At 48.1% G+C, this 24,096-nt stretch overlaps 1 protein-coding gene across 3 annotated transcripts in view; it reads left to right on the forward strand.

The window, feature by feature from the left end:
- The window catches only part of WSCD2 (WSC domain containing 2), a 138,393-nt gene that overhangs the window by 108,504 nt on the left and 5,793 nt on the right, over positions 1–24,096 (forward strand). For all 3 annotated transcript variants that reach the window (XM_054006898.1, XM_054006899.1, XM_054006900.1), the window contains exons 7-8: positions 3,281–3,445; positions 13,422–13,622. In XM_054006898.1, the coding sequence (XP_053862873.1) occupies positions 3,281–3,445; positions 13,422–13,622 (366 nt within the window). The remainder of the gene's footprint in view (positions 1–3,280; positions 3,446–13,421; positions 13,623–24,096) is intronic.

A 24,096-nucleotide genomic window follows, 5' to 3' on the forward strand; every position in this document is an offset into this window, starting at 1 on the left:
CTGTAATCCAACATTTTTTTGCTGTAACATGGTTACTTTTGTTCTGTACAAAAGCTCCTGTGGGGACTTTCTCAAGCAGTTTTAGCTTTTGCTAGAAAATAAAAAGGGTAGAATGTCTCTTGTTAATAACATTTAGCATGGAGATATCCAAGGAGCTCAGTGCACTCTGCAAACATTAATTGTCCATTAAACTTCAGAGCTCCCCGGGAGGCAGGTAAGTCACGTGCTCCCCATCTTACTGTCCAATAATCTGTAAAATTCTCTTTAGCCTTCGCTCTTTTGCCCAACATTCTTGCAATTCGTGTTCACTGGCAGGTTCATGGGATGGGAACAGAAAAGAGATGCCAACCAGCCCAGGAGAACTGGCTTCAAAAGTCAAACAAGTATGCACAGGGATTTAATGTACAGTATTCCTCCAGTTCTCCTCTTCTCTGTGGTCATTTGAAAAATGCTTTTGCATTAATCAGCATAAAAGAGCAGGATGCATTTATACTCACGCAGCTTAGGAAATATACATATAGCTATGTTATTCTACATAAGATTGACACCAGTCCTGGACATGCAGTATTGGGCTGGCATCCCCAGCTCTGGAAGGTGATAAGCTGCATTCAGCACAGGGGATCAGTGCTGGGAAGATAAAATGTGGCGCCCACTTCAGCAGCTGAAAGCCTAGCAGGTGGGAGCAGAGGATCTATTATGGTCACTTAAAAGCCACTCCTCCGTCCATCTGCAGGCAAACATTGCAGCTCCTCAGCGTTGCCTTTCATGATCCAGTCATTGGAGGAGATGTTTGGCCAGGATAATGTTGTTCCTTTTATTTTATTTGGCGACTCTGGTGAGCGGAGGAGGACATGGGCTAGGAACAATAGCAATAACTCATCTCTGAGAGAAGCAACCAGGGGAGGAACTCTTAGAACATGTTACCTCCAAAATGCCCGCAGGTTGAACTGCCAAATTCTGTGTGAGGTCAATAACATCACCGTCAGAAAACAAATAACACAAAGAATATCAGGGTTGGAAGGGACCTCAGGAGGTCATCTAGTCCAACCCCCTGCCCAAAGCAGGACCAATCCCCAGACAGATTTTTGCCCCAGATCCTTAACTGGCCCCCTCAAGGATTGAACTTACAACCCTAGGTTTAGCAGGCTAATGCTCAGACCTCTGAGCTATCCTTCCGTCCCTAAATTAAACCCCTTCCGCCTTGCACAGTGATCTCGATGCAAAGCAGGATTAAGTCTGGTCAGTACCAGGATGGGAGATCCACCCACCTACATCTACAAGGTTCAGTTCCTGAGCATTTTGTGATTCTGTCACCTATCTGAGTTGGCCAGCTGCTCCTCGAAAGCAGCAGAATTTTGAAGTAGAGCAGTTGTATCCAGTTAGAATAGCTTAGTGGCTAGCACTTTTCAGTGTTTCTACAGTGAGTGAGGCTTTCCCCTAATGCAGCCATCTAACTGTGTACTGCTTCTGTCTGCTCCAGGAGACTACAGCAAGCCATACGGAGTTGACTCGTTTTCTCTATAGTAGAGCCAGTGATACATTGTTTTGCATCTTTATCAATTAGGATGAAGAAAGACACAAGTAGAATAAAACAGGAGAGCCAGTGTGCTTCCAAACAGCGGGGAAATCCTAGGCGCGACTTTCTGTCCCTTGGAATATTCTGTTAACACTTTCTCCAGGGACAGCCCTCTAATAAAACCCAACCTCCCACTAAGCAAGGGGATACCGAGGGGCAATGTCAGGGGAAAGTTAAACTGGGACTCATTCTGAGGCTAAGGATGAAAGGTGGTTAGGATTTTCCCATCTCTAACAATATTTACTCCTGGAGCCCAGGCAGGCTGCAGAATGATTTCCTAGAAGGGAATGGCCTTGGGATTTTCAGTCCAAGGGCCAAGTCACCAGGCCGTAGAGAACAGCCATAATGGGAATGCTTATTCCAGGTATACACTCAACCATGAATGCACACACACATTGTGTGCACACACCCACAGTACCTACACATTAGATATACATCCACCATTACACTCAGACTATCACACACACATGTCCTAGAAGCAAAACCACCTTTGAAATGGATGGTCCAGCTCCGTACCCAAAAAATTCACCTCAGATCCCCGTCGTTATAATGGGCCAAACCCAAGTCCCTGATCTAAACATCCCAGGGCCATTGGGGCCAAAGTTTGAACTGCAGCCCAGGTCTGCTTCAAGGACATACACACTGTTATTAGCACACATAGTGTCCTTTGCTGTAGTCCATCTGCCTTCAGAAGGGGTTGCAGTACGATGGCGGAGCCGGGTAGCAGAAGAAATGGGACTGTCAGTGTGTGCCTGGCTTGGCCCTAACGATTCTTGTGCCACTCAGCATGTGTGTCCTGACTGACTGCCTTTTGGGGATGGATCTGTGTGTCTTCCTGTTGGCCATTCTTGCTTTAGATGAAGGCTTTGAACTCTGTGGGGGATCCTGTGGGAAATGATCTTTTCCTTTCATGTTTGTACAGTGAAACCCATCCAAGTGATGCTCCCTGCAAGTCTTCCCATCCCCCTCCCCTCATCCAACCCCCCGCAATGCCTGTCAGGGATGGTCTGAAAGTTCCTCATTTCAAAGCAGCCCACTTGGGATCCAGCAGCCATCACAGCTGCAGATGTGTGTTGTCAATGAAGAAGCAATAGCTGTAAAACATAAAGTAACAGGGACCTGAAAACCGCACTTTACTCAAGGCCCTTGCGGAGTGTAGTCACCTCTTCAAATACCAGCATGAACAGCTGATTTTCCTTCTCTTTCCCCTTCTTGTCCTCACTGCCGGAGCTATGTGGTTCAGATGCCCTGCTGCCAAAGTGGAACCAGGAACTGGCAAGACAGTCGCTGTGTCACTGAAAAGGCCCCAATGGACACAGGGACGGATGGAAAAGTGCTTAGTTTGGGATGCATCATCCACAAACACGAGGCTGAGGAGGTTGCAGCCAAGTAGCAGGAGCGTTTCTTGACACACTGTCCATAGATCCAGAATATGGCAATAAACCTTGAGACGCCCACAATGGAGGGGAGTTTGGATGGTACCTGGTGCTTTAGCCAAAAAAACAAGCCAGACACTGCTTCAGCTCCTGGGGCAACAAAAGAGACTCTCCCCTGCTGACCATTATGAACAAGGTTCACTGAATGAGCATTTCCACATCTCCGTTAGTATGTTCCCTGAGATCTGAAAACCGCTCTTCCCCTCATCTCAGTGGTGGAATCTTATGTATTGCGCCTTGACACATCTTCCATTTATTCTCTTTCTAGACAATCGTTGTATGGATAGAAGGTTTTTACCAGCTCGGTCGAAACAGTTTATAGCTCTGGCAAGCTTTCCCGGGGCGGGCAACACTTGGGCGCGCCATCTCATCGAGCTCGCTACGGGTTTCTACACTGGGAGCTATTACTTCGATGGATCGCTCTACAACAAAGGTGAGAGGGGCCTGTAGCCTTTAAAATGTGCTAGGTTAAGAAATCAGTAGAAATGAGGCTTTGGCCTAAGTATAGAGGAGTATGAGAATCTGAGTTTGTTAATGTGAGCAAAAGTTAAAAATAGAAGTTGGAGTCAGTCAGATGTGAAAATTGAAGTTAGCAAGGACAGGGGCCATGTTGTGGCTATGTTTGGTTATAACTGGTTTTAGCAGGACATATATAGTGTAAATGGTAATTGGATGCCTGTTTGCTTACTAATCATTTCCCGCTTAATAAAATGGGGTTTTATCATTCAAAGTATCATCCAAGGTCCTCTACCGAATTCAGTTGTCTGTAACCGACTTGGAGGCTCAGACCTGAACACTAAGCTTGGTTTACTGTATTCTTAGCTTTAACAATTTAATGCTCATTGGAAACGTTTAAAATGGAAGGCCACAGGCGTCACCAGCAGCTTTGCTATCGCTGTGACTTCAGATGGCCTATCAACGAGGATCTCAGGAACTGGACAACTTTGAGGGTTTCAGAAGAAAGGCAGGAGAGGAGATTTGAATTAGAAATACACTACCGTGACTAGGGAAGGAAATGTGCTTTATTGATGAGCAAAAGAACATAAAGGGGGCCACCAGCGCTGACTTTCCATTGTGCTTGACCGCCGGCTCTGCCCCAGACCCCGCCCCACTCCACCCCTTGCCTCAAGGCCACACCCCTTCCCCTCCCCCACCCCACCTCTTCCCACCCTGGTCCGCTCCCTCCCACAAGCGTGCTGCATCCTCGCTCCTCCCCTCTCCCCCCCCAGCCTCCTGCATGCCAGGAAACAGCTGATTGGGGCAGGCGGGAGGCATGGAAAGGGAGGGGGAGGTGCTGATTGGTGGGGCCTGCTGGCAGGCAGGAGGCACTGGGGGCAGGGTGAGGTGCTGATAGGGGGGTTGCTGGTGGGTACTCAGCTCCCACCATTTTTTCCCTGTGGGGGTTCCAGCCCCAGAGCACCCACGGAGTCAGGGTCTCCGAAGGGTGCACAGGCCAAATGCTCCTCCCTTCAATGAAAACTCATTGATAGATAGGTGGGTAGAAGTCCATTCAAGTCAATATAATTACTCCTGATTTATCCCTTCTCCCCAAAACTGACGCATGTCGGGGATGGTCTAAAGCAGTGGTTCTCAATCAGGGTTACACATACCCCTGGGGGTAGGCAGAGGTCTGCCTGGGGGTACATCAACGCATCTAGATATTTGCCTAGTTTTACAACAGGCTACATAAAAACCACTAGCAAAGTCAGTACAAACTAAAGTTTCATACAGACAATGACTTTATGCTGCCAGGGCCGGCTCCGGGCACCAGCCGACCAAGCACGTGCTTGGGGTGGCACCTTGGGGCAGGGCGGCGGTCGATTTTTTATTTTTTATTTTTATTTTTTGGATTCGGTGGCGCGGCGCTCGGAGGGAGGCGGGGCTTCAGGCGGCTTGGTGCTCGGAGGGGGGACGGGGGCTTCGGGAGGCGTGGTGCTCGGAGGGAGGGCGGGGGCTTCGGGCGGCACTCGGAGGGGGGGCAGGGGCCTGTATACTGCTCTATATACTATACACTGAACTGTAAGTACAATATTTATACTCGTTGATTTATTTTATAATTATGTGGTACAAATGAGAAAGTCACCCATTTTTCAGTAACACTGTAATGTGACACTTTTGTATTTTTATATCTGATTTTTTAAGGAAGTAGTTTTTTAAGTGAGGTGGAACTTGGGGGTTCACAAGACAAATCAGACTCCTGAATGGGGCACAGGAGTCTGGAAAGGTTAAGAGCCACGGGTCTAAAGGTACCTCATTTCAAACAGCAGAGCTGGGATCCAGCCAGCCCTCACAGCCACTGACGTGTGTTGTCAATGAAGAAGCAATAGCTGTAAACAAAGTAACAGGGACCTGAAAACCGCAGTTCATGGAAGGCCCTTGAGAAATGTAGCTGCCTGTTCAAATACCAGCATTTCCAGCTGATTCTGTTTCCCCTTCTTGTCCTCACTGCTCTGAAACACAGTTTTGAGTCTTTCAAGCCATCACAATATCTTGGTAGATTTGTTACTAAGGATTCACTGGGTGCATTTCAAAGGGCCCCACACCCAGCAGCCCTTATTCAGCCAACACTTCCTTTGGCTCCAGTAGGAATTTTGCCTGAGGAAAGACTTCAGGCTTTGGGCCAATTCTTGCCCCAGGCTCATGGTGTGATCTCCACACTTTGGGAGGTTACGTGTCACTCCTTTCTGTACCTGCGGTACGGTTCTATTTGCATGGTCCATCTATCATCACCTCCTCGGAAACGGCCCGTGAGCCGGACTGTACCAGTTCCACGGAGCCCTGCATGGGGCATGGCACCATTTAGCTCAACTGAGGACAATCTGAATTCACCCCCCCCCCCGCATATCCACATGCACCTTCCTGAGGGACAGATTGTGGGCTGCCTTGCGTGACCTCCCAAGCAAGTAAGGGGGTAACTCCCTTGCACCACCTACTTGGATTGTGGGAAGCAGGAAGAAGAGTCTCTGTGGGACCAATGGGGAGGAGGAAGTGGGAAGCGGGTGGAGAGCGTGCGGCGTGTTGGCTCCCACTATCCCATTGTACCAGCTACAGTTGCTATGGCACCCTCCTGGGTGATGCATGCCACACCCGGTGTGGACCTGGCACAGGGTACTTCCCCCTGGGAGTAATGGGAACCTGGGAGACAGATTCTGAGTCACTCACACTGCCTGTTGCTTGGGGTTCGAGGCCATGCCACGACTGGGCCCTTGGACGGTACATTCATTTTGGCGTGGAAAAATTCTATGTAGAATTGTCATGTTTGTGTTGCGGCTGTCACTTGTGGTCCATGCTGGGGACTGAAACTTCCCATAAAAGGTCTTGGCTGGAGCGGCTCGGAATTTGTCACAAATTTACAAATTCCACATTTTTGCACCAAAAAAAAAAAAAAAAAAAAAGAAAGAAAAGAAAAGAAAAGAAAAGAAAAGAAAAGAAAAGAAAAGAAAAGAAAAGAAAAGAAGCCACTCATTTTTGACCAGCTCCAGGCTCAGTCTACTGCAGAGTGGCTGGATCAAATGCCAGGGGGCAAACTCCCATTTTGTTTTGCATTATAAAAACTATTGGGGGTCTTATAACAGACTCCTCTCCCCCACCCTTAACTGGGTATTTTACCCTGTTATTCCTACCCTGCCTTGTCCCCTGTTTATGATACCCATTTTGTAATATGTCAGTACTAAATTGTGGATTCGTGTGGGTCACCCCGAGACCATCAAATCTGCCTTTAAACTCACATTTCATTAGGGATTTTTTTTTAAATAATTTCTGTGAGAGACTAAGTCAGTGCAGTTAACAATCGCCATCCTCTGAGAGAGCACAAGAAGAATTCAGCAACCAAACGCAACAATAACAAAGAAATCACCGTTACATCAATCAGTCTTAGATAATCTCCCAGGCAGAGAGGAAAACTGCTGAGAGTTAACTTAATGATACAGCAAAGCAAGGCTGCACGCTGGCTGGCCATGACTGTAAAATGCTGATGTCCTGCGTTAACAGTCGGGTAGAGGGACTAGAAAGGGTTGGCTTTCGTGGATTTGACAGTCTTACTCCAGGGTGCCCAAATTGCTAACCAAAAACATCACAGACCCCTAGTGAGAAGGGCCAAAACAGAGGCAATCTGGAGGTCACCCAATGGAGCCTCCCTGTGGCTAGCAGGACCGCAGCCTGACAAAATTGAACAGCATCAAGTCGATTTGCCTCTCCTGGTACGGTAACACCTCGAGAGAGACTGTAGCAGCCCTGCACAATCCACACCTAAGCCCATTCCACCTGGAGCCACCACGGGCAGGACTTTCTGACGGGACAAGTGGTTTTGAGCACCACACTACTGGTGATTTTAAGAAAGGGCCGAGCGCTTGTCCTTTTTAGTGGCATTTAAGCATGTGCTTGAAGCTAAACACGAGTTTGATACATAGCGGCAAAGATTCCAAAGCCAGAAGGGACCACGGTGAGCATGTAGCCTGGCCTCCTGGATAACACTGGCCAGAGAACTGCCCCACAATAATCCCTAGAGCAGATTGTCTAGGAAACAGCCCATCTTGATTTAAAAATTACCAGTGATGGAGAATCCCCCAGAATCCTTTATGAGCTCTGCAGAACAGAGAGGAACATAAGCACATGCTTCAAATTAAACACGTGCTAAAGTTCTCTGCTGAATCGTGACTTTAAGTTCTCTGGACCTCAGTTCCCCTTTGTAAAACAGGGATAATAATATTTCCTTTCTTTAGGTCGCTTTCTTGATCTCGTCTGTTTAGACTGCAGGCTCTTCAGGACTCTGACTGTGGGTTTAGATAGCACCTAGAATAACGGGGTCCTGGATTTGGGCCGCTCACCTACACCAAAAAAACCCAAATAAATAATGAATAACGTCGCTGGCGGGGCTCCTACAGGAATACAAATCACAAAGAATAATGTTTGCATTTGAAAACCATCGACGGGCTCATGGATGATTTGCAAACAGAGAGTGGGGGTCAGTTCCTTTTGAATATCACTCACACTGGATAATTTAACCAGCCCCATTCGTTCTCTTTCTGTTTCTCATCCTGCTCATAACTTGGGAAATCGTGAAAAGAGCAAGTCGTTTGAGAACAAGTTATCCACTCCCCTCCCCCATTGCAAAAAATGTTTTGGTTCAGACTGAGATGTGAGTTTGGGGTCAGATCACTTTGCTTTTTGTCAGGCCCGGCTTCCCCTGTTCCACAACAGCGCTCACTCCTCCAAATAAGAATCTATCTGCTTTTGAAATGCAGTAAATCCCCTCATTCTATGACGGGAGAGGCCAATCTTTCGGTTACAAATTAGACTGTTTCAGAGTAAATGTTATTGCTTAGGGCATGCAGGATGGCTTAACAGAAAAACGTTAGACTGCCAGTCTGCTCACTGCTGCTGGTTGACTCACAAAGCATGTTTCTCCTTGGGCGTAATGATTTTGCAGATATCCATCTTTTGTTCCTGTAGACATGGAGAAATTATTTACTGAGTTAATATTTTACAGGGAAAGAGTTCTTCCTTCACTCTGCCTCTAAAGCCCCCGGAGGGACAAGAGCAACGCTGCCCTGAGGATGACAGGATGACTTGGCTAGAGCTTTAAAGAGCTACTACTGTGCTCAGCGCAGGGGAGGTCTGAAACGGACGGAGCAATAGCTTATGGGACAAGCCATAGAACACAGTGAGGGTAACACAAGGAAGAACAGTTTTCATGCACTTATGCAATTAGCCGTGGAACTTTTTGCCATAGGATATAATTGAGTCAAAGACATTAGTAGAATTCATTGAAGGCCCGGTCATTTATATGGCTAACAGTAGTATCCAAAGTGAAATAATACGGTTATTTGTTACAAAAGAAGACTTTTGGAAGGGTTATAAACCCTCATGCTCCAGGGCATAAGACAACCTCTCATGGGGGGATCAGGAATAAACTTCTCTGTGAAAAGGTTATTTGGTCAGTTCCTTCTGCAGGATTTCTTGCACCTGCCTCTAAAGCAGGTATTGCTGACCAGTGTGGCTAACAGGATACTGGACTTAATGGACCGCTGGCCTGATCTAGTCTGGTAATTTTTATGTTCTAATGAAGCTCCAGAAGAAAATTAAATTATTATTATTTATTCTTTGTATTGCAGTAGTGCTGTGGAACCCCAGGCAGGGTTCAGGGCCCCATTGCATGCAGTTCCCAAACTTTCCCCCTGCATGATGCCATTTTCAGATGTATTGTTTCCCATGTTTTGCCTCCCAGACAGCATGGAGGATGCCATTTTAAAATGGCGTCCTGCAGGCAGCGTAATCTCATATGCATGGTATGTACTAGGTCACGCTGTGTTGAGGACGCCATTTTGCTCCACAGAATGTGCTACTCTGAGCAGGGCCGGCTCCAGGGTTTTGGCCGCCCCAAGCAGCCAAAACCAAACCAAAACAAAAAAAAACGTGATCGCGATCTGCGGCGACAATTCGGCGGGAGATTCTTCGCTCCGAGCCGGAGTGAGGGACCATCCGCCAAATTGCCGCCGAATAGCTGGATGTGCCGCCCCCTCCGGAGCGGCCGCCCCAAGCACCTGCTTGCCAGGCTGGTGCCTGGAGCTGGCCCTGCCTCTGAGGACACCATTTTGCTCTACAAACACCGACTAGAAAGACCCAGAGAGTTTACAATCTAGATTAGTGCTCAAGAAATGGTCTTTCAATAGCGTTCAGTCTTGTGATAAGAGGAATAATGGTGATCATATTTTATATTTATTTTCAATACCTTTATTTATAGATCCCAACGTTTTCTTTTCTTTTCTTTTTTTAACAAACTCTCAGACAAAATCTCTCCTCCTTATGCCATCTGTACCGGAGCTGGCCTAACAGTGCACATGGTTATCATAGATAGTCATTTGAATACATATGTGAAATTTGATTAAGCTGTGTTTGCCACTAGAACCGGGTGAATAATTTTAAGAACTTTTTTTTGGTGAGTAAAATAGTCAATGAATAAATTATTCCTCAAGTATGTGTGCAAATGGCTCAGCACTGGAAATGTTGCTCAAACCTCCAGGATTCTTTCACGTCCACGGATCCTGATGATATCTGAAAGACTCACGGCCAGCAAACGGCACGGCACTCAGTTTATGTGCCTCTGAAGGATGACTGGCTAAGCTGACCCTGTGGGGAATTAAACCTGTAACTACAGGGAGTCTAGTCTCATGCCTAGAACTAGATACTCCCAGGATTAGAGGAGACCATGTTTCCCTGGTAGGCTTTACCTTACCAATCCTTGCTCAAAGCAAGTCCATGAGACGTCTATTTCAAATACATTCCAAGATTCTCTACGATTTCAGTATCGAAACGCTGAGCTCAGTTTAATTCTATGGAACCCATTTGACATGGCATTGCAATAGTTGTAGCTGATACAGCATGATAGAGTTTCCAGACAGGCACGCGACACATTCACTTATATCAACCAATGCCCATCCCCTCGTTCTCCTTTGCACAATGGTTCTTGAGGATGTTTGTCCATTAGAGCAATTTATTTAAACGTCTTTATCCTGCTGAGTTTAAAAAACAAACAAAACACACAAAACAGAATCTACGCACTAATGATACAAAACATTTTGTTCTGCTGGCTAAAAATCAAAGAGTATTTTATGTTTATTCTGGGCTTTCTACTCATCTGACTGGGCTAGAATGTATCCAAGCAACTAGTAGATTAGCTACCATGTAGCTATGTTGTACAGCCTAACGGAGGAAAGCAAATGACACATCTATAATTGATGTAATACATCTACTTACATCTCCTGTCTCCCCCTGGCTTGAATCATCTGCTGACATGTTTTTTTGTTTTGTTTGTTTAGACGTGGTGTGTGTATTTTTCATACTGCTAGGCCCGCGGGTCATTGAGATGAGGCTATTCAGGATGTTGAGTGCAAGCTGGTTGGCCGCTCAGTTGGATTTGCAGCTGGTGAACTAAGAAAGTGAGGCCACAGCCCTGTGTGCTCAGCAACAAAATACATCAAGTTCGGAGCAGCGGGGAGAGGGAAACCTGTGTCTTCCCAAAATGAGTTTGCTGGTGGTTTTTGCTATTGTAATCTTAGCCCTAGGAAATGGCACGGGATGCACAGCAAAGTGATTTCGGCAACCACACATTGGGCCGTTGCTTCTACTCCGCAGGAACCCCCAAGCACTCCTGCCCTACCCAGACTGTAGTTAGCACCAATTCTGCTCTGGACACCTGGCCAGCAGGAAGTGGACTGGCTCCAGTGACTCTCCGTCCATAGGCAGTATAATGACTCAGCCAGGATCAGGCTCACAACCTGGAGGTGAAGAGCGGTAGCCTAGCCCCAATGCCCGGAGACATCCGCTCCCTTCAAGTGTATTTAAGACAAATTATTCCTTATAGGAGCTCTGCCGAGTCACCTTGGATCAGTAACAGATGCCAGGTGTTGGGCGACGTGGTGTTGGGCGAAAGCCCCGGCCAGCCATCGTACGGGCCATGGGTAAAACTGAGGCCTGTGCCGAGAACCAGCCTAACACTTTTACACTGCTTAACGCCCCCAAACCAGGCTAAAGTAAGCGGTGCAGGAGTCTCATGTTGGTCTGCTGCCCGGGGATGGATTTCAGCGCTGGACTCCCCAGCGGTAGTGTCACGATGGCCACCTCTAGGCTTGGCCAAACAGGAGTTCGACCAGCCGGCCTGGTGAGCATGCCCTCCTCAGCGTGCAGGGTTGAGATCTTCAGTCAGAGATATGGGGGGGGGGGGATATTATAAATCCCACCCTGCCCCTGACTGAACACAGGTGGTGCCTCATTGGCTGTGCACAGGGGACATGGTCGAGCTGAATTTTTGATCTATATAAACAAACAGCTTTAAAAGTCAGACGAGTGAAACCAATTTACAGACAACAGCAGAGGCCGGTGACATTAATGGGTACTCTGAGCGCTCCCATAACAGGCTGTCAAGTGTCATTTCTCACGTTACGAGTCACCGCCGAGTTACAGGGCGAGTGTAAACACCAGGGCCAGGAAGATTATATTAAAAAAAAGTGCTCTTGACCCTCCGATTCAGACCAGGGCTCAGGTATGTCGGTTAATGCTGTAAATAGCCCGCGAAGGCTCGTGAATGCCGGCGTGTTTGCCACTGGGGCCTCAAGGAAAGCTGAGGTTTGGGAAATCAGTCTGTTTGCAGATAGCTCTGCTGACAAGGGGTGAAATTCACTGCACCGGCACAAAGCCAGAGGCACCGGAGAATCCTTGGCACCAAACCACCTGGTGTGTACCTGTGCACAGGATGCAAAGACCTGGCTAAGTATCGCTATCCTCCTTTTATACTTGAGGAAACAGAGAGGAAGTTATTTGCCTGGGTAGCCATGTGCGTCAGTGAAGGAGCCAAAAAAAGAACCCAGGAGTCTGGACCTGGAGCCCTGTTGGGGACATGAAATCCAGACACATCCCACCCTGATTGACTGGAGTGGGGGAGTCTCCCAGGGAGCCCTGGGAATGATGGGGGATTTCGGTGCCCCTTCTTTAGACATGGCATTGACCAATGAGGAGGCTCCAGATCTCGCTGAGAGTCGCTGCAGTTGTGGTGTGCATGGTTCAGCCCCGGGCGAGGCGAGTTAGAGGGACAGTTCACCTCCTCACCTGGCCCTTTGCCTAGCACGCCTCCAACAACTGGCCTCGGCTAATCCAGACATGGGCAGCATGTTCCCACGAAGCCCCCGGGAATGCCCTGAGAACACGGGCCACTGCCGCCCCATGCTTTCATGTCAGCAAGCTGTGGGACCCCGGCGCTCACAGGCTGAGACCGACACAGAGTGGGGCAGCTGGGGACAACACACCACAGTCCTTCCAGGGCTGCTGTCATTAGAGACACTTGGCACTTCTACAGCACCTGCCTCATGGGGATCTCCAAGGGCTTTATAAGCGTCAATAACCTAAATCTCACAGCGCCTTGTGCCGTCTAGTAAAGTACAGGCATCATCATCCCATTTCACAGCTGGGAGAGGCTCAGGCACGGAGAGACTGGTCACCCAATTTGCCCAGCTCCAGAGATTCCAGGGGAGTTACTCTTGATTTACGTCGCTACAAGACCTCAATCTGGCCCAAAGTGATTTATCCAAAACAGTTGGGAATAAAACCTGGATTCCTGACTCCCCGACCCCTTCTGTGACCATTAGGCCCCACTCTCTGACGACTGTCACTAGGACTGAAGCTGAGGTTGTGTACTGAGCCACCGGATCATTGCACTGGGTAACCAGGCACTGTGCTAAGTAAAACATGAATTGCTCAGAATCCAAGCCAATAAATTATTTCCATCTGGAACGAGGATGCAGATCTATTTTAAATTGCCAGCTGCTTTCATCCAAATATATTTTGCAGTCTTTTTTTTTTTAATTCTTATTTTTGCATTTCCTTATTCTTTTGTGTCTGTTTATTTTTCTGGGAAGGGTTCAAAGGTGAAAGGGATCACTGGCGAAGTGGAAGGACAATCTGCATCAAAACCCACGAAAGCGGCCAGAAGGAAATCGAGGCCTTTGATTCAGCCATACTGCTCATCCGGAACCCATACAAAGCCCTGATGGCTGAATTCAATCGCAAGTACGGCGGTCACATCGGGTTCGCTTCTCACGCACATTGGAAAGGCAAAGGTATGTAGTCACCGCGATACTTTTTGTACCAGTGCCACTCGCTGGTTTGGGTTGGAGGGAAAAAACCCACCCATTCAGAACAAGTCTCGGTGTTTTGTGTCAGCATTTTCCAAATGAAATGTGCTGATTGTTTGGATTGAAACGACTTTTTGTTCCGAAAGGTCCTTCAAACGTGCACAGTAACTTGTATGCAGGCTGAACTATGCATGCCACTGCCCTCTAGTAGCTGGAGGTATGAAGAAAAGACTGAGGCTAACATACACAATGCTCCTTTTGCGTGTGTTTTTCAGAGCTGTGCTACAGGACAGTTGACAGTTGTAACATCTGTGTACAGTACATGAGGGCAGAGGACATTACAGGATTGCAAGGGAACTAATGACTTCTCATAGCCAGCAACTTAATGTATAATAATAGTATTTGCCCTTACTTAGTACAGAGGCATAATCACCCCCCTATTACAGATTTCTATATTAAGGCACAGACCACTGAGGTGACCAGCCCACTGCAGGTGGTCAGCCTCTGACTGACCTGGGACTAGAATCCAGGAGTAGAGTTAAGTGACATTTTTTAGACAAACCTTTGTTTCAGTAAAAAAATGCAGATTTGGGGACACCAAAACGCTTTGTGTATTTGTGCCGGTTTCACTGACTGGTTTGGGTTGAGAAAAAAAACCCCAACATTCAAAAAGTCTTATGATTTTGTTTCAATATTTTCAAAATGAAATGTTTTGATTTTTTGGATTGAAACGACTTTTTGTTCTGAAATTTTCATCAAATTTCTTTTAATGCGTTCAGACACATTTTAAAATAATGCTTGATGTAGAAATGAAACATTTCACTTCAGGATTTCATTCGACCCAGAATGATTTCTCTCTCTCTCTCTTTTTTAAACTTTTTGATTCACTGAAAATTTCAAAACCATTTATGTTCGGTTCAATTTTTTTCCTCATTTTTCAGAATTACCAGCAAACTGAAAAATCCACTATTCTCATAGGTCTCTCTCTCCCGGAGTTCTGATTTCCATTCCACGGCTTTTACCACTAGATCAGAGACTTTGTGCTCATATTTTGCACAGAGGTGAATTTCACCAAGAGAGCAAACTCAAAAGGGCACTAGATATGGAGAAAGGGAATTCAGCCTTTAATCTGGGCAAACATTCAAGAAAAAGATGTTTTGCCCAACTCTGATGCATAGAGTTTGGTTGGTTTGGCTGGCAGAGGCAGACAGAGAGGATGCTGGGATTGATTGTCCCTATCTTCTTTTAACTCAGGGGGTCCCAAACTCAAATGACCATGAGGGCCACATGAGGCCTAGTACATTGGCCCGAGGGCCACATTACTGACACCTCCCCCCCACTGCCCTCGGCCCCGCCCCCATTCCAACCCCTTCCCCGAAATCCCCACCCCAACTCTGCCTCCTTCCTGTTCCCAGGAGGTGCAGGAGGGGTGTGGGATGTGGCGGGGGCTCAGGGCAGGGGGTTCGGCTGCAGGAGAGGTTCAGGGGGCAGGCTCCTGGAATGGGGAACCGCGGCCAATGGGAGCTGCTGGGGGCGCTGCCTGAAACAAGAGCAACACACAGACCCCTGTGCCCCCCTTCCCCACGTTCCAGCCGCTTCCCAGAGTGGCGCGGGGGCAGGGCAGGCAGGGAGTCTGCCCTTCCCCCGGTGCGCGTCGGGCTGGAGCCGCTCTAGGTAAACGCTGAGAGGGGGCAGGGGGGCCACAAGGAGCTTGCGGGCCGCAGAAAACAACCCCCCAGGCCGCATGTTTGAGACCCGTTTTAACTCATCGTACAATAGAGATAACACCCACTGAGTTGCAGCAGGCTTGGAACACGCAGCTTTTGCAGTTGGTTCTCAAACACCCATCGAAGCCATTTATTCCTCCTCCATTTGGAACCTTATCCCTTAAACAGTGGTGTTAGCAGAGGGTGACACCATCACTCCCATTGGACTATTCAGTTCAGCCTTCCTATGTGCTGAGCGGAAACAGGAAACCTGTGACTCAGAGAATGCCCCTGCAAGGGCTGCCTTCCCCTGTGGTGTTCAGCCAAAACAAGTAGCAAAAGCACCTTCCTCCAGGTACCATCCAGTGCTTCTCCACAAGCCCAGCCTGACTTCCCTACTCTACCAACCCATGGGACTTAAATGCTTGTAAGAGCCCATTGGGAGGCCTCAGATAAGCTCCGACATGGCGCTGAATCTCTGCTTGGTGGAATGCAGGAGAAATCCTCCAGGGTTTTCCCCTCTGAAGCCAGAGCTGCTCTCAGAAAGGGGCCTGGCCTCCTAGCAGAAATCACTATTATCAGAGCATTGCTTCAGGATGAGGCCATAAAATACCTGGCCCTGACACGTCTTCCGACTTGATGATCTTTCCCTCTGAGTGACCGGACATTTCATGTAGGAGCCCCAGCAGGAGAGAATCCTCCCCTCTAGACAAATCAGTCGCAGCCTTTTAATTCTGCACACCCTGCTGCTCCAGAGGAAGCACCTTTCCCAGCCACACACAGACACATATTGTGGATGCTTGTTAATTACAGCAATTTACAAATTGCTGTTGTGAAATTGACTTCATTGGAAAGAGTTAAAATATTTAGCTTGATTGAACATCTGCTACCCTTAATTCAGAGTTTATTTAAGGGGATCTCTTCTTGTGTTGTTGGTATGTGCCTGGATTTCATTATTGCCACGTGCACTGAAATGCTCTCTCGCTCTCTCTCTCTCCTCTTTGCAATGCCACCAATACCAGAGACATGCCCGGAGCAAAACCCCAGTGCTGACTGCAATCCAAACTTGGGGAAAGATTCTGCCTTTTTCAACACAGCTCTGAGCACAAGGTGGTGCATCAGGGGCAACGTCCCAGGAGGAATTGCTTCCCCATTGGCTCTGGGGCAGCAGCGATTTGCTGTTGACTTAGGCCAGTAACAAATCACAACACCGTTTCACACCAGCTCATCTGTGCCCGGGAGGTGGAAGGAGTGGAGCCTTGTCTCCGCCCACTCCTCACCCATTTGTGCCAGTGGGGAGTAGCTGGGGTTTGTGTGTCTTGGAAGCAAGGTCTGGGTAGCCCATGAGGGTGTGTAAGGGGGGGTTGTGCTCTGCCATATCCCTCACTGCGGGCACATGAACCAAGTCACTATCTAGCCCTCAGTCTGGGGCAGTTCATAGGTTCAGAAAAGACCATATTGATCATCTAGCCTGACCTGCATGACAGAGGCCATAGAGCTTCCCAGCATTAATGCCTGTTTGAACTACAGCAGATCTTCTAAAATAACAGCCCATCTTGTGCTCACCTCTGGGGTTACATTTGAGCAGTTTAGGCCCCTCCCTAGGACTGATGTGAAGGCTGAGGGAATACAGGCAGGAGAGGGTGCTGAGTCTTTCTTTGGAGTATGTGTCCCTGTGCTGAGAGTGCTGACAACAGTGCTGTCTGGAACAGCGAGTGGTAGGTTTTTTGGATATCCATCCAGGCAGCCCCATCTGCTGATCTCCTTCAAATGACTGTCAGAGATAACAGGCTGGATTTTATTTTCAATTATCCAGAGCTACTCCACTGAAATCACTGGGGTTCTCTTGGACTTACATCCATGCAAGTGAGATCAGAATCACATCAATCAATACTTGATGGCTCCTTAAAAAGGATACAGGTCAAAGGCAGTTGTCCATGTCTCCATCTACTGTTGATGTTCAGGGGACAAAATTCCCGCAAAGCCCTGCTCAGTTTTTGTAGCTCAGGGAAGGGCAAATGTCGATAGGTGGCCAGGCAGGCCATTCCCCGATCTGCACCAATGGGGTCATTTGCAGGTTTCACTATGCACACGTGGGCAGGTTTTCAGGTCCAGTGAGCATGTGCATATTTTCATGCCTCCCCCCACTGTACCCACACCTGAAACCTTTTCCTTTAACATACTTGTCTGGGATAGCCAACAGCTCCAGATATTTCTCTGTGTAAGTTTGTGCCAGTTGGGTAGAGCGCTTGGCATGCTTCACCGATCGTCAGGGCTGGCTCCAGGGTTTTGGCCGCCCCAAGCAGCCAAACAAAAAACAAACAAACAAACAAAAAAGCCGCAATCGCGGTGGCAATTCGGCGGGAGGGCCTTCACTCCAAGCAGGAGTGAGGGACCATCCGCCAAATTGCCGCCGAACAGCTGGACGTGCCGCCCCTCTCTGAAGTGGCCACCCCAAGCACCTGCTTGGTAAACTGGTGCCTGGAGCCGGCCCTGCCGATCGTAGTAGCAATAATTATGCTGCACAGAGAATGTGGAGAGAGGAAACCTCAGAGAAGCTTATCTGAGGTGTTAGAACAATCAACACACAAAGCTGAGGAGAAGGTGGGAAAAATCTGTCCACAAATATTCTCTCCAACGCAAAAACTAATTTCTATTTGGATTTAAGTCAAAATATACCACCATGTGCTCTAAATAAGACATATTTTTAACAGCGAGGGTAATTAACTGGTGGAACAACTTGCCAAGGGATGTGGTGAAGTCCCCATCATCACTCGATGTCTTTACATCAAGAACGGATGGCTTTCTAAAGAGTACGCAACGGATCAATGACAAGATGTGGGTCCGATGCAGGAAATAGAGGGCGAAACCTTTCGCCTGTGTTATGCAGGAAGTCAGACTAGGTGATCACAGTGATCTCTTCTGGCCTGGAAATCTGTGACTCTATAGCACTGCAAACCTTTCAAGTTCACTTTCCAGGAAAGTTCAAGCACTTCATCTTCACCAGCAGGAATACTCACGAAGAGCAACATTTCCTACTGGACTGTCCTGTTTGTGGAATTTGTGACTAGCGCTGTGTTGCTTAGTTACCTGACTCATCCCAGCAGAGGACAAAAGCAGAATTCATAGTGAATAGTCCACACAGTGCAAACCAGATGCGCTATGTCCGTCTGCAGAGGGGGCAGCACACAGTGCCTCGGCATTACTTAAGCCCTTGTTTGAGGGCTGACGTGGGAAATAAGTGGCCTCTGCCCATTCTGAATATTTGCAGTAAACTCTTAACAAATAACCTGCAGAGCAAAAATTATTCTCTGCAGAAATTCACTGATAAATCTGAATAGAGAAGCAATTTAACAAGGGTGCAAACTGAAAAGAAGACAAAATATGTCCTTGGAATTATCTATTGGAAATCATTCACTCAACTCTGCCCACTCCTGGATACCTGTCCCAAAGCATTCCCCATTCAATGAGGGACTAGCCAAGCAGTCCCACTGCTGATTGCAAGTGCCAGACTACAAGTGAGCCCAGTAAAAATGGGAAATATGTCTTAGTGCCCTAGCAGGTTTAGAAACCCAGGACCTAATATTGCAGAGTTATGGTTCTGTCAATAACTATGAAACAGTGCAGCGAAGAAAGGCTGCTTTCATTGCAATTGGCATTCATGTGTGTTCTATTAATCTCTGCTCAGGATTGCTGCAGTGGAAAGGAGAGAGGCGGAGAGGGAATTGGAGTCAGGGCACTAGCGCAAATTTTTCTTTTTTACTACATGTGATTTTTTCCCCCTCAGGGTTGAGGGGGAAAGGCTGGCGAGAAATATACCAGCTAGTTCTCCAAACTATTCTAACTGCAGAATCGGCCAAGGTCAGCTGTAGGCGTGTTTGCGGCCGTGCGCTTTTGTGGTCCAGTTCTCACTTGGCAGCTCACATTCCAGCCCACTCTCCCTCTCCAGCAATGGAATGAGAGTGGTGAAAACTCCCTCCCTCATCCCCGATCTCCTGCTTGGTACCATTAGGTCCCCATAAATTATACAGCTGACCACTCAGGAGGGAGCTGCGGCTGAGGGCTGTGGGTTGGGGTGCGGGGGGCGGTGTGAGGGCTCTGGCTGGGGGTGCAGACTCTGGGGATGAGGGATTTGGGGTGTAGGAGGGTGCTCCAGGCTGGGACCAAGGGGTTCGGATAGCAGGAGGGGGATCAGAGCTGGGGCAGGGGGTTGGGGTGTGGGACGGGTGAGGACTCCAGCTGGGGGTGTGGGCTCTGGGGTAGGACTGGGGATGAGGGATTTGGGGTGTAGGAGGGTGCTCCAGGCTGGGACTGAGGGGTTCAGAGGACGGGAGGGGACCAGGGCTGGGGAAGGGGGTTGCGCCATGGGAGTGGGTCGGGGTGCAGGCTCCAAGTGGCGCTTACCTCAAGCAGTATGCAGAGCTCCTGGCTGCCCCTGCATGGAGGAGCCAGAGGGGGGACATGCCGCTTCTTCTGGGAGCCGTGTGGGGCCATGGCAGGGAGGGAGCCTGCCTTAGCCTTGCTGCGCCACCGACCGGACTTTTAACGGCCTGGTCAGCGGTGCTGACTGGAGCCACCAGGGTCCCTTTTTGACTGGGAATTCCCTACACAGGCCTCTCTTTTATATACCCCAAGCCTGATTTTCACATGACCTACAGGTCACACCACCTCCATTTTCCCCACCTGGGGAGGTGAGTGGCTCTTGTCACAGGTGGGGCTGAAGCCCGTTTCCCCTTGCGGGGCCCACCACTCTGGTCAACCATCAAAGCACAAGCCTCTACCACATGAAAGGAGTAACTCCATATGTTGGTAGGAGAGGTAGGGCTGTTATCTTGAATGTGGGCCAGCTCCTTGAGGATAACAACCTTTGAACCTTGGTGCAAGTCCCTGCTCTGCGATAGACGAATAACAATAATACCTTGCTCTTATGGAGCACTTTTCATCAAAGTGCAGTACAAGGGAGGGTCAATCCGATTATCCCCATTCTAGGGATGGGAAAACTGAGGCATAGAGAGGAGACGTGACTTGCCACCAGGGCAATGGCAGAACCAGGAATAGAACCCAGGGCTCATGGGTCCTAGTCCAGTCTGCTATCCACTGGGCAACACTGCCTATGTAACCATGGGCAACTCACTTAGCCTGTATGTGCCTCAGGTCCCCCTCTGTGCAATGGGTCAAAAAGCCTGGCTCTGCCTCACAGGGCTCTTGTGCAATAAATACAGTAACGATTATGAGGCACTCAGATACTGCAGTGAAGGGGGCCAGATAAGTCCCTAAGATGAAAGGTGGAGGAAGACACCGCTCACCCTTCTAAGAGGCCTTTTGTCTGGAATGCTACAGAGCCAAAGATTAAAACAAAAGGCCGAGCTGGCATTTCATTATTTCCCCGTAAGTCCCGAAGGCATGAGGGAGTCCCTTATCAACACAGCCTCCTGTGCGGCACACACAGCTGTAGCATTGCTCATTCTTCCCACAGCCGTGACCTCCGGGCCTAAGGAAGAGGGAGCGACTCTTCGTGGCAAGAGAGAGATGATTAAATTTTCTTTGCTAGCTTAATCCATGGCCTTTCCTCAGCAATGACTGTCATTTTGGCCACACACAGGGCATTGGTTGTTTTTCTTTCCTGACCGAGCTATTGGCCTTTCTCTTGCCAGTGAGTTAAGGACACCCAACTTATTTCATGTCAGACATGACTTTAATCTCCAGCAGGGTACCAAGGGCACACCATCCTCCTTGGCATTTGCCCTCTGAGCCAGCCCCCAGGAAAGCCTACATTTAACCCTTCCCCATGGGACTATATTTATGCATCCAAATCATGTGTCTCTCTATGTAGTGGCAGATCAGGAACTGCAACTGGTACCTTGTTCCCTATCATTAAAAGCAAACAATGGAAAGGCCTATCTGGCTGGATATGAAAATGACCAATAGAAACAGGATCTTCTTGGTTTTTACTTTTCTCATAAGGATCTCTGCATCATTTCCAAGCATTGTATGCTCTATCCACTGCTCTAGCCAAACATTTTATGCTCTATCTAGGCACTGGTCAGTGCAGACAGACCCTGGTGACTGGATTCCTCTTGTTTTCTGTGTGTCACTCTACTGCATAAACAGCCACGATGCAGGCCTCAGTCAGTGCAACTTCCCTCGCCAACGTGGTTCATCGTCGGCCCCAAGGAGGGAACCCCTCTCAATGGCTGAAAGAGGAGCTCACTCCCCAGGGCCAATCCAGTTCTAAAGGCTGTGAGTGCGAACAGGGAGGGCATTTTAGGCCCCAGCTCAGGAAGGGCATTTCAGGACCTGCGTGAAGTAAGCTTAAGTGCTTTCCTGAATCAGTGCCATCGTGCCAACAATGGGGGGTTTTCCACCTAGCTCTGAATTAGGTGAATCTGTATTTCACAGCAATACAAGGTGACGTTTTGTACAGCCGAAATCTCTGTGAAAGCCCCTCCGCTGTTTCAAGCTTTGACATACAAATTCCCCTCTGCCACCAATGGGATTTGACCAAGGCCCTGCTCTGCCCTGAGAAGGTGTTTGGGCCGCACCTGTGGAGGTATGTCTGAGTGGGCTAGAACCTGCGATGGTCTGGAAGGGCTTGCTGGACCATAATGGTGATTTTCAATCACTCTTGGAACACTGAGAAGGGTAAGGGGTGACTTGAGCAGACTGTATCGGTTCCTACATGGGGAACAAACATCTGATAATGGGCATGTCAATCTAGCAGACAAAGGTATAATGAGATCCAATGGCTGGAAGTCGAAGCTAGACATATTCAGACTGGAAATAAGGTGCACATGTTTTTAACGGTGGGAGTAATTAATGGTTGGTACAATTTACCAGGGTTGAGGTGGGTTCTTTTCGAGATTGGGTGGTTTTCTAAAAGATCGACTCTAGCTCGAACAGGAATTAATTCAGGGAAGTCCTATGGCCTCTGTTATGCAGGAGGTCAGACTAGATGATTGCAGTGCTCCTCTCTGGCTTTACAATCTATGAACCTCTCACTCAGCAAGCGACTTCTATGCCCATTGAATCGAATGGGCCAGCCTGTGACCTCGGTCACACCGCACCATGGAACTGGAGTGACCCTGCTCACGGTGTGAGTGGCAGAGGAATCTATATCCACCCGTCTAAAGGGAGCTTATCGCTGTGACTAGAATACTAACGCAACTTTCCAAAATGGAAGCCCGGCAGCTCCCTGGCTGAGCAAACGCAGTGGGCATGCAAGGCACTATTGGAATGATCTGAGCTACTGCATGTGAGGGGGACGAGACCTTGCTTGGCTTCTCCTGGATGCTGCTGCTGTGAGTACAGCTGCTGATCCTTTCTTTCCCTCCTGGTTGCAGCCGTGCTTTTCACCAGCCTGGGCTGAAGGCTCTTTAAAATCAGTATTTTGTTCCATGACATTAATTTTATGATATCCCTGGAGTGGTTCCAAAGCAAAGTTTTATGTGATATGATTACACAAGGTGAATTGTCCTGTATCTGTTTAATGAAACAGATACTGTCTGTAATGATTCTTTGGGGAATTAAATACAGCTAAGCTATTAATCAGGCATTGGTTCCTCAAGGAGGACAAGAGGAAGGAGCACATACCCAGAGCTTTTATGCATCATAAGATACATGTGTATTACAGTTTCAGCAGAATCATAGCTTATTATTGGTGTTTCATCATCCTTTTTATCACCTGATTTTAATGTGGGGATCAATTAGCAAGAGACCTTGGGAATAATTGAAAGATTTTTAGGAGGGAGCACGTGTAGTCAGCCTAGGGACCAGATGGCTAGTTGAGTCACTGAGGATATTATCAATCACCAGCCAAACATCTTTGTGGAACTTTATCGACAGGGCCCATTGTCATTTCTTTCAGAGCCATTTTGCTGAACTACTCCTGGTGTTGAAGATCAGCAAACACCACATTTGGTAACTCTCTCTCTCTCTCTCTCTCTCTCTACACACACACACACACGGCCCATTTTCATTTACAGTTGTCCAAGGGAAAAATTGAAACTATAAAGTCAACCTCAAAACTCAGTGCTGTAATTAGACAGACTGTTCGTATTCAATTTCAGGAGTGACAGGTGGTAATAGCCACCTTGATTAAACTCAGAGAGCCCAAGTAGCATGAAGAAATGCAGAGTCTAGGCTGATTAAATGCCCGGGGGGAAGGCGGAGGTGGGGGGAGACTTGCAGTGGTTGCCACTGACAGTAAAAGTGAAAAGAAGGCAGGCATTACCTTGCCTCAGTAGCTGAGATTTCCAGCTCACATGACATTGTTGTCATGGAAATCATACCAGTTCTGTGTACAGAAAGTGAGTCAGCCCCATTGACTTTAGAAGCAAGCAGCATCTCAGCAGAGTTGAGGGAAGCTACAAGGGGGAAAGATACTGGGATACAGAAGAAAAGTCTCAGACTTAAAGCCAGTTTTAGGAGATTTTGGTAAAGATCGATCTGGCAAGGTCAGCAAGGTTACGTGATGCATATGACATGCATGAAGTTTGCATGCTGTATGGAAAGACTCCTCCTCAGCAGATGGGCTGCAGAGAGTGACTCAACCATGCCTGGAAAAACACGAGGCCATTAACAGCAAGAAAACACAATTTGGACAGGGTAGGAATGTGGGATCAGTTTAGTTCTGTAAGGAGGGCCGTTAAGTTTAGAAACATGACTGTCCAGAGCTGTCAGAGACATGATCAAAAGAGCACCCCCGCCCTCGTTAAAAATACTACAGCTCTTACAGCAGTAAAAATCGCACCAAA

This window comes from Malaclemys terrapin, chromosome 16 (genome assembly GCF_027887155.1).
Source record: "Malaclemys terrapin pileata isolate rMalTer1 chromosome 16, rMalTer1.hap1, whole genome shotgun sequence".
NCBI classification, from domain to species: Eukaryota; Metazoa; Chordata; order Testudines; family Emydidae; genus Malaclemys; species Malaclemys terrapin.